The sequence below is a fragment of the Sus scrofa genome, chromosome X, assembly GCF_054392235.1.
Source record: "Sus scrofa isolate SSC_HxYL_T2T_F1_AM1 chromosome X, Sscrofa_HxYL_maternal_Yorkshire_Landrace_v2.0, whole genome shotgun sequence".
NCBI lineage: Eukaryota > Metazoa > Chordata > Mammalia > Artiodactyla > Suidae > Sus > Sus scrofa.
The window spans coordinates 49705067-49714981 of NC_139401.1; the positions used below are offsets into that span (position 1 = coordinate 49705067).

Consider the following 9915-nt stretch of genomic DNA (forward strand, 5'->3'; position numbering starts at 1 on the left):
AAGACCCCAGGTTCCTTAACCCCAGGTTCCTTTAGAGCCACCCAAGCCCCAAAAGATCGCCTCCGAGTTCGCCCCCGCCAAAGGAGCAAAAGCCTGGGCGAGGGGAAGGGGCAGATTTAAGAAGTGCGTAGTAACCGAGGGGAGGGGAGAGGAGGGGGAGAATGACAGCGAGGCTCTCCGAGTCTATCCGAGCACATCCTGCTCAAGGCCTGCGCTTGTTTTTTGTTTTGCATTTGGATCTTCAGAACCACTGGTACTTTTCCCATTGGATAAAACGTCGGCAAGGGCGAGGGACAGGGGCTTCTTCTGCTCAGCTCTCTCCGCGGCCAATCACCCCGCCCTGCCCCTCTGGTCACTGAGGGAGTCGGCACGCTGATTGGCGGGCCCGAGGGGAACCAATGGGAAAGTGATGAGGTGCAGTGTTGGCAAGCAGATTGCGTGCGAGCGGCAGGGGTCGGGGGAGCGCGAGCGCCGCCGCGGCGGCTGGCAGCCAATGGCGAGCCTGGACGGCTCCTGGCGTCAGCGAGGGGGCGGGGCCTGGTGCTTGGCGCGGAGGGAGTAGGGCAGGCGCTGTGGGAGGGAGCGCCAGAGCGAGGCTGAGAGCAGAGCTGGTCGCGTGAGGCGCGGCGGCTCTGCTTCAGGTGTGACAGGCAGCGGCGGCCGGGCTGAGAGCGAAGGGTTGAGCGCGAGCCCCTGGGCTGCGAACGCGGTCACCATGGACCGCCCGGATGAGGGGCCTCCAGCCAAGGCCCGTCGCCTCAGTGGCTCCGAGCCCCCTCAGAACGAGCTGCAGCCGCCGCCTCCGCCGCCTCCGCCGCCTCTCCTGCGCCTGCCCCTGCCTCCACCTCAGCAGCGCCCGAGGCTCCGGGAGGAAACCGAGGCAGCACAGGTGCTGGCTGACATGAGGGGGGTGGGACTGGGCCCCACTCTGCCCCCACCGCCGCCCTATGTCATTCTAGAGGAGGGGGGGATTCGCGCGTATTTCACCCTGGGGGCTGGGGGTCCCGGCTGGGAGCCCGCGATGGAGTCAGGGTATGGGGGGGCGCCCCCTCCCACGGAGAGCCTGGAAACATTCTCTCCCTCGGAGGTTGCTGGGGGAAGCCTGGAGATTGACTTCCAGGTGACGGAGCCCAGCAGCTTTGCAGGAGAGAAGGCCCTAGAAACCTGTAGCGCAAGGGGGCGGGGGTACCAGAGGTTAGCTGGCCCACGGGGGAGGGAAGAGACCGTCATCATCGTGGAAGACGACGACGAGGATGAAAAGGAGAGTGTGAGGAAGAGGAGGAGGAGGAGGAAGAGGAAGCCCAGGAAGGTGAAGAAGGAAAGCAGAGAGAAGAATGCCGAGAAGATAGAGTGCATCCTGCAGGCGCTGGAAAATATTCAGCTGGACCTGGAGGCGGTGAATATCAAGGCGGGCAAGGCCTTCCTCCGTCTCAAGCGCAAGTTCATTCAGATGCGAAGACCCTTCCTGGAGCGCAGAGATCTCATCATCCAGCATATCCCAGGCTTCTGGGTCAAAGCAGTATCCTTGTCATCTATACTCATGGGCCAAGAGCCCATGACCAGAAATGGGGGGTGGGGTGGGGGGAGGGACAGAATGGGTGAAAGGGTGTGGGGGCGGGCCCCTATTGGAAGAATGACGTGGTCTGGTGGAGGAGGGATGGAAGGAGTGTGGCAAAACATCAGAGAAGCTGGATTGGAGATCGTGAAGGGGGAGGGGGGGCACACAACATAAAAACTGGACCACAGATGGGAAAGGGGGGAGAGGAGGAGCATAACATAAAAAAATGGATCACGGACGGTGGAAGGGGGAGGATAGTAGAGGGCCACACAGCAGAAAAATTCGACCAGAGATGATGCTAGGAGGAGGGGAGGGGCACACAAAAAATAAACTGACTCGGAGACAGTGAAGAGGGAGGGGAAGAGCACACAGAAATGGCCCAGAAGGGGTGCCCAAGTCACATATGCCTGTGATAGCCTAGGTCTCTGCTGAGATGCCAGGGAGACCCCAAGCCTGTCTGGAGAGGAGGGGGCCAGAAAAGGGCTGGAGCCCTGAAAGATCAGGAGAAGGAGTACCTAGGAATGGAGATTAAGGAGTTAAATGAAGGAAAGAGAAGAATAAAAAGAATCCTTTTCACTATTGTTAAGCTGATCTCTGGGTGATGTCCCTGGGGGATACTCATACTTACATGCAACATGTTAAGAACATGGGGGTTAACATCCTAATAGAATTACATGGACACAGACCCTTGGCATTCTCATACAAAGCATCTCATGATCACAGGTTCTCAGCACCTAGGCACAGTATTATGTGGCAACAGGTCCTCAGCACACAGACCACAGCATGGTCTGGACACGAACCCTCAGACCCAAACACAATATCATGTGGACAGAGACCCATAACACCCAAAAATACTACATTATGTGACGACAGTCCCTCAGCATCCAGATACAGCATCATCTGGATACAGGCCTTCAACCCCCAGACACACAATGGCTTATGAACACGAGCCCTCAGCACCCGGAGACACGTCACTTGGACATAGACTATCAGCACCCAAACACGGCAAATATGAACTGGCAAAACCACCTAATACACAGGTTTGACATTTTATAAACACATATTCTCACCACATAATATCGTGGGAATATTGCTCCACACATATCACATGAACACAGAAGGAATTCTCCTGCTCCAGCCTCTCTTTTGTTCTGCCCTGCCCAGCCCTGCCCGGCCCTGCCTGGCCTTCCTTCCCTCCTTCTCATTGAATAGTCACTCCTTGACCTAAACTGCTCCCTCCATCAGTTCCTCAACCACCCCAAAATTTCAATCTTGATCAACCAACGTGATGAAGACATTTTCCGCTACTTGACCAATCTGCAGGTCAGGCCAAAGAGATATCTTTTCTACTAGGACCGGGCAAGGAATCTGGTCCTTGGAGGTGAGGGGGGTTTGGGTGGGAGGGGTCACGGTGTGGTGGGGAATTCCACCATTACCCCCACCCTGAGCAGGTACAGGATCTCAGACATATCTCCATGGGCTATAAAATGAAGCTGTACTTCCAGACAAACCCCTACTTCACAAATATGGTGATTGTCAAGGAGTTCCAGCGCAACCGCTCGGGTAAGAGGCAGTCTCAGGGCAAATTCATGCCCCCCTCAAATCTATCCTTGTCCAGTGCCTGCCTTCTCTATAGCCTTCTCCCCCCCCCCCCACCCCAGGCCGGCTGGTGTCTCACTCCACCCCAATTCGCTGGCACCGCGGCCAGGAACCCCAGGCCCACAGGCACAGGAACCAGGATGCCAGCCACAGCTTCTTCAGCTGGTTCTCAAACCATAGCCTCCCAGAGGCCGACAGGATTGCTGAGGTAGGGCCCCTCCTGGCATTGCCAGGGAAGTCCTTTCTGGGCTTGCCCCTGGGGTATTGGGAGTAGGCACTTGGGCTTGTACTCTGTTCTCTCTTCCTCTCCCCCCCCCCGCCTCTCTTTCAACAGATTATCAAGAATGACCTGTGGGTTAACCCTGTGCGTTACTACATGATGGGAGAAGGGGGCTACAGGGCAAGCAGAAAGAAACAAGAAAAGGAAGAAAGGTGATGAGGGGACTGATGACTGCGAGGTGGTTGGTTAGGGATGGCGCAAAGACTAGTCTAGTGTCACACGGGATTTGTAGAGCCAAAAGGGACTTTTGAGATAATCCAATCCTATATGTTTTATAAGTGGGGAATGATGCCCGGAATTAGGCAGTCAGGGGCAGAAATGGGACTCTCCCCACCTCCCCTCATCCCTGGGAACTCTTGTAGCCCACTACCTCCCCAGTTACTTACCTAAAGTGTCTGCCCCAAGTACACTACCTCCCACCAACCCTATGCTCAACCCCAGGCTTCCCCTCAGTAAAAACAGGGATGAATATGAGGTGGTGATCGTAGAAGACTCTGATGACTATCACATCATGGAAGACATTATTGGCGAGACCTCAGACAGTGATGGTATCACCGACAATGAGACCATCCATGACATCAAGATCTCTGACTTCATGGAGACCACTGATTGCTTTGAGACCACCGACAACGAGATAACTGACGTCAGCGAGAGCCTCTGTGACAGCGAGTGTCCTGGCCACAATGAGACCACCGACAACAACGAGAGCCCTGATGACAATGAAACCACTGATAACAATGAGAGTGCTGATGACAACGAGACTACTGACAACAATGAGAGTACCGATGACAACAATGAGAATCCTGATGACAACAATGAGAATCCCAGTGACAACAGTGAGAACCCTGAAGACAACAACACTGATGACAATGAAGAGAACCCTGATGACAATGAAGAGAACACTGATGACAACGACGAGAATGCTGATGGTGACGAGAACCCCAGTGGTGATGATGAGAACCCCAAGGGTGGCAACCATGGCAGCAATGGCAACAACCAGGACAACAGTGGCAGTGACAACGGAGACAATGATGGCAGTGACATTGAAGATAATGATAGCAATGAAGGTGACAATGAAGGCAGTGATGACGGCAATGAAGGTGACAATGAAGGTAGTGATGACGATGACAGAGACATTGAAGACTACGAAAATGACTTTGAAGACTCTGACAAGGATCACCATAACAGCACCTACGACGACGAGGTAGAGAACATCTTCGAAGAAGAATCATCAGTGGAGGAAGAAGAGGAGGAGGGCAGTGAGGAAGGTGAGCTAGACCCTCACCTCTGTCTTACCTCCTTTCTCTTCTCTCAGAGAAAAGCTGCCCAGGGTCAGAATATCAAGGCATGAGCACAATCTGCTCTTGTGGAGGAAAGAGGAGAGCATTCTGTGTAAATTTTTCAACAAAGAAAAGCCAGGGAACATTTAATTTACAGATGTAACAAAACCAGAGAAATAAATTTCAGTTTTTGGTGATGGTATATAGGTTGTAACAGAGCACAAGACAAAATGAAACAGAGAGGAGAGATAGGAGACAGTGGGTGGAACTAAGAAAGATAGATTCACACACACACAGAGAGGGGAAAAAGTGGCAAACATTGCAATTCAGCACACCCTGTACCCAGCACTAGCCTTCTGGGAACTCCCAGGCTTGTTTGGGGAGCTGGGGGTGAAATGAACAGTGAGGCCAAAGGAGGGAGGTGCTAATTCTATCTCCAGAATTGGGAAGGGGAGAACTAGAGAAAGGAAGTGATCTTTGAATTAGTGGCTGCATTATGGGGCATTCTTGGTGGAAGGGATCACATGTAAAAGGACCTGAAAGGGTGAAAGTGTGTTGGGCGTGTTTTCCCAAATTGTCTTCTGAGGATCCTTCACCAGTTCCAAAAACTGCTTACAAAAAGGTTCAGTGGTCAAATATGTTGAGGAAATAACTGCATACAGTAATATCCTCATGTAGAGTCACATATATGTTGGCATCTTACAGGCGCTGATAAGTCCTGCTCTAAAAATCCTATTTAAACGTTATAGAAGCCAGCATTTCCCAGATATCTTGATCACAGAAGCCATTTTTCACTGTACACCAAATAATTCATTTTGAGAAGTGCTGAGGAAGGGTTCACATGAGGGGTTGAGGAAGAAGGCAATGTTTAAGGTGACAGCCAGGTTTGGTTCCGGCCTGGATGACTGGCCAAAGGAGGCACCACTTCCTGGGATGGGGAAGGGTCTGGTGGTGGGATTGATGGGATGCAGGGAGGAACATGGAGTTGGAAGGGCTTGTTGGATGGACATAAAGCAGAGGTGGGCCCAAAGCCAGGTGGCTGGTGATATGTCTGGGAAGCCGGGAGTGGTAAAGAAGGGATAACAAGCCAGAGCAGAATCCTAGCTCTGGATCCTGGGGCCAGTTAAGATTAATTGGGTTCCCTTAACATTAATAAAGTGTAAAGCATATGCCAGGCACTATTCTAAGTGATTTTCTAGCTTTAACTTATTTAATCCTCATGTCAACTCCTATGAGGTAACCTTTTATAAATGAGGAAACTGAGGCTCTGAGAGGGTAGAGTTAGGAGGAGAACCAGGTCGTGGAATAGTCTAAGAAGGAGGGGATTGTCAGCAGTGTCCAGTGCTCCTGAAAGGTCATGTAAAATGAGGACTGGGATGTGTCCATTGGATTGGGGGCTGAATAGATCATCTGTGACCTTGGGAAGAGTAGTTTCAGTGAATTGGTGGAGGCAGAGCCATAGCACAGTAGGGAGGGGGAGAGAATGAGCAGGAGGTAAGGTAATAAGAGTCAAACCTTTTAGGAGGAGGATGGCAGAGAGCAGGCAAGGGAGCCTGTTTGAGCCTGGCTATAGGTAAGCAGACACAGGAGAGGCAGCCCCTTGGAGGAGGTGGAAGGAGCAGGAAGACCAAACACTCCTGGGGGTTTTGGCCATAGGATACCTGACAGACTTCTAGAGGCACTAAAGGAGGAATTGAAAGAGCAAGTCTACTCAATCTACACATATTTTTAGGTAGGGAAACTGAAGGAATTGCTGGCCCCATCCCCTCCTACCCGGTGGCATCTCTTCTTGCAGAAAAGGGTAGGCAGAGTTACCTGCACAACTCTAGGGTGGGAGTGGGGGTGGGGAGGTGGGCTGAAGAAGACACACTGAGGCCTCTTTGGATCAGACTGGGGAGAAGGAGTGAGGGAGCTGCCTTTGGATGAATAGAAGTTTTATTCAGCTGAGGTCAGAGCACAGGAAGAGACACACATTGCATACTGGGGGAGAAAACACTACTTGGAGAGATATATCAGTTTTGATAGGACAGAGGCAGCCTGCTCTGCCTTCCTGCTTCCCTTCGCTCCCCCTTACTGGAGTTCACATACACACCTGGCTGCTTGTTCCAAGCAGAGATACTTGGTGAGTGGTCCCAGGCCCCGCAAAGCCTTGACTGTGGGCTCTGTTCCCTGTAAGAGTAACATCTACCTGCCTGTCTAACCAACATCCTCTGTTTCCCCCTCCTTGGTTCTCTCTCTCCCTGTGCAGCCAGCGAGCAGGAAGGTGAAGACAGCGATGATGAGGAAGGAAGTGAGGAAGAGGAAGGAATCGAAGAAGATTCAGAAGGAGGGGAAGACTCAGAAGACTCTGACATGGAGGAGGTGCTTCAGGTCCAAAATCCTTGGGCCAACCCTGGGAAGAGGGGCAAAATGGGATAAAACGTCTTACCCTTGCGGGGGCTGCCTCTCTGTATCCCTTTCCCCCTGCCCCACTTGCCCTCCCTATCAGCTAGGGCCGAGCGGCCCCACATTGCACTTCTGGGGGGTGACTGACTTCACTTCGTACACGGGTTTAAAGTTTATTTTTATGGTTTAGTAATTGCAGAGTTCTTATTTTGGGGGGAGGGTAAGGGGGATTGCCCCCTTCCTTTTGGCCCTCCTCCCCCGCAGGCTTCTGTGTGCTGCTAAACGTATTTATTGTGATGCCTTGGTCAGGGCCCCTCTATCCCCCTCCTCGTGCTGTGTGGAGTGGACACCCTTAATCCCAAAGCGGGGAGGGCCGCTGTGGCCTTGGGGGGCTCTGTTGCCACCCTGTTCTCCCACGTTTCTCTTTCTTTCCCTCTCCCCCTCTCTCCCTCCCTTTCCCCCCACCTCCACCTCCATTCCTCGCCTTTCCCCTGCTGTGCCCGCTAGCCCGCCTCGGTGTCTATGCAAGGCCGCTTCGCCATTGCGGTATTCCTGTCCCCCTCCCCCAGAAGTCCCGCCTCGTTCCCTGTGAACCCTTATAATCCTAATAAAATACTGAGCAAATTCAAAGTGCTGCTTTTGAGTCTTTTGTCCCGCCTGCTGCGCGGTCCCCAACAGCCAGTCTCCCTTCCCACAGGCCCGCAAGTAGCCGCCTCGTCTGTCTACACAGTGGCCTGCAAGAAGGTAGTTGCTGGGGGTGAGAGTGGGGGCGGCTGGTGGGGGCGAGCTCCGCGGGGGCCGCAGAGGTGTTGCGTCAGGCCAATGCGGACCATCCTGGCCAATGGCAGGGCGAGGCTGGAGAAGCCCCTCCCTTCCCCAGCGGCTGCAGTAGACCCGGGCAGGTAGCAAACAGCTTCCCACGCCTTCCCTTCTCGCGCAAGCGCACAAAAAACGCTCTGCGCCCTAGAACATTCATTTATTCAGTGATTCATCTTTTTATTTATCGTGCGTCACACCTTTCCTCGGGCCTAGTGTGAGCTTGGGCGTGGGGGAGCCTGAGGAGTCCATTTTTCTCAATCGCCTGTAGTAAAATAAAAATGATAGCGGTCGAGACTTACACAACCCAGTAATGCAGGAGTGCTCTCTTAGGAAGGAGGTGCAGGATCCTTGGAATTGGGCTTGGGAGAAATGGCAAGAAAAGACAGCCCAGGCTGAGGCGTTTGCATAGAAATAAGGGAAAAGCAAAGGAAAATTTTATTGTTGTAGCCGTGTGATGGTCGAAAGTTGGGCATCTGAAAGGCTTTATCTGGGAGAACTTGGAAAGGCAGTTACTTTAAATTTGGGATACGGTAACTTTACTTTCACGGACACCAGAAAAACCTCCCAGATTCTTTCTGGATTATAATGATAATTTATACAGATATCCTGGTCTGTCTTCTGCAACATCCCTCCCGAACTTTCCATCCAACAGCCATATTTTGCTGGAAGGCTTCAGATATAGTCAGATTTGCATTTTACAGAATGCCCTCTGCTGGCTGCCAGGAGAATGGATTGGAAGGGAGGGAGAGCAGTGAGGAAGCTGACACTATACCTACAGTGAGAGTGGCAGTGATGGGGGTAGACATGGGAGGTTTTTAAAAAATTGTTTTTTTTAAAGTTTTAGATTTACAGAATACTGCAAAGATAATACAGAGAGTTCCCGTATACCCTACAGCCAGTTTCTCCTATTGCTAACAACTTGCATTAGTATGGTGCATCTATCACAATTATTGAACAAATATCAATACATTATTATTAACTAAAATCCATATTTTGTTCAGGTTTCCTTAGTTTTTAACCTAATTTCCTTTTTATGTTCCAGGATGTCATCCAGGACACAACATTACATTTAGTCATCACATCTCCAGAGACTCCTCTTTTTTGTAACAGTTTCTCAGAATTTCCTTGTTTTTGATGACCTGGAGTCATCAACATTTGAAGAAATACTGGTAAGGTATTGTGCAGCATGTCCCCCAGTTGGAATTTTTCTGATGTTTTCCTCATGATTAGATTGGGATTATGGGTTTGGGAAAGGAAGGTCACAGAAATAAAGTACCACTCTCTTCACATCAAAGGTAAATGCTATCAACATGCCTTATCCTTGCTGATGTTAATTTGATCACCTGGCTGAGATAGCCTCTGTCAGGTTTCTCCAGTGTAGAATTGCTCCATCCCCCTCCTTCCATACAATACTCTTTGGAAGGAAGCCACTAAGTGTAGCCCACGCTTGGAGAATGGGGAATTACACTCCAACTCCTTGAGGGGGAAGTAGCTACATAAATTAATTGGAATTCTCCTGCACAAGAAATATGTCTATTCTATGAGTGAGTTTAAGATGATGGAATCAACAGGTTCTAGGTATAGGAAAAGACAGATTAAGAGAAGTCAGGGATAGCTTCCAGGTTGCTATGGGACCTCCTCTGTGAAGTGGTCATAATACCAGATCTTGGAGTTCCCGGCGTGGTGCAGTGGAAACGAATCCGTCTAGGAACCTTGAGGTTGTGGATTCGATCCGTGGCCTCACTCAGTGGGTTAAGGATCCGGGTGTTGCCGTGATCTGTGGTGTAGGTCGAAGACACAGCTTGGATCTGTCGTTGCTGTGGCTGTGGTGTGTAGACCGGCAGCTATGACTCCGATTCAGCCCCTAGCCTGGGAACCTCCATATGCCGCGAGTGCGGCCCTAAAAACAAAACAAAACAAAACAGATCTTGGATATATTCCAGATTTTGGTAAATGTTTGGGGGAGAGCATGGGACCACATTGTCAGAAGTGGG

At 51.3% G+C, this 9915-nt stretch overlaps 1 protein-coding gene across 3 annotated transcripts; it reads left to right on the forward strand.

The window, feature by feature from the left end:
* Positions 1–551: 551 nt before the first annotated feature.
* TSPYL2 (TSPY like 2) lies at positions 552–7732 on the forward strand. 3 transcript variants are annotated; one of them, XM_005673641.4, is made up of 7 exons: positions 552–1519; positions 2804–2881; positions 3010–3121; positions 3220–3365; positions 3492–3589; positions 3879–4705; positions 6966–7732. In XM_005673641.4, the coding sequence occupies exons 1-7, from the start codon at positions 716–718 to the stop codon at positions 7133–7135; spliced, it is 2235 nt and encodes a 744-aa protein (XP_005673698.1). In that variant the 5' UTR covers positions 552–715; the 3' UTR covers positions 7136–7732. The 3 variants fall into 3 exon arrangements, with proteins under 3 accessions (XP_005673698.1, XP_005673699.1, XP_084864112.1); XM_005673642.4 differs by having other exon boundaries at positions 3891–4705; XM_085007986.1 differs by having other exon boundaries at positions 3900–4705.
* Positions 7733–9915: the final 2183 nt, after the last annotated feature.

Bases quoted from the DNA above. Each gene is read 5' to 3' on its own strand.
- TSPYL2 (XM_005673641.4), top strand. From the start codon at position 716: ATGGACCGCCCGGATGAGGGGCCTCCAGCCAAGGCCCGTCGCCTCAGT. The intron at 1,520-2,803 runs GTATCCTTGTCA...TCCCTCCATCAG, and splicing joins CAGGCTTCTGGGTCAAAGCA to TTCCTCAACCACCCCAAAAT. The intron at 3,590-3,878 runs GTGATGAGGGGA...GCTCAACCCCAG, and splicing joins AAACAAGAAAAGGAAGAAAG to GCTTCCCCTCAGTAAAAACA.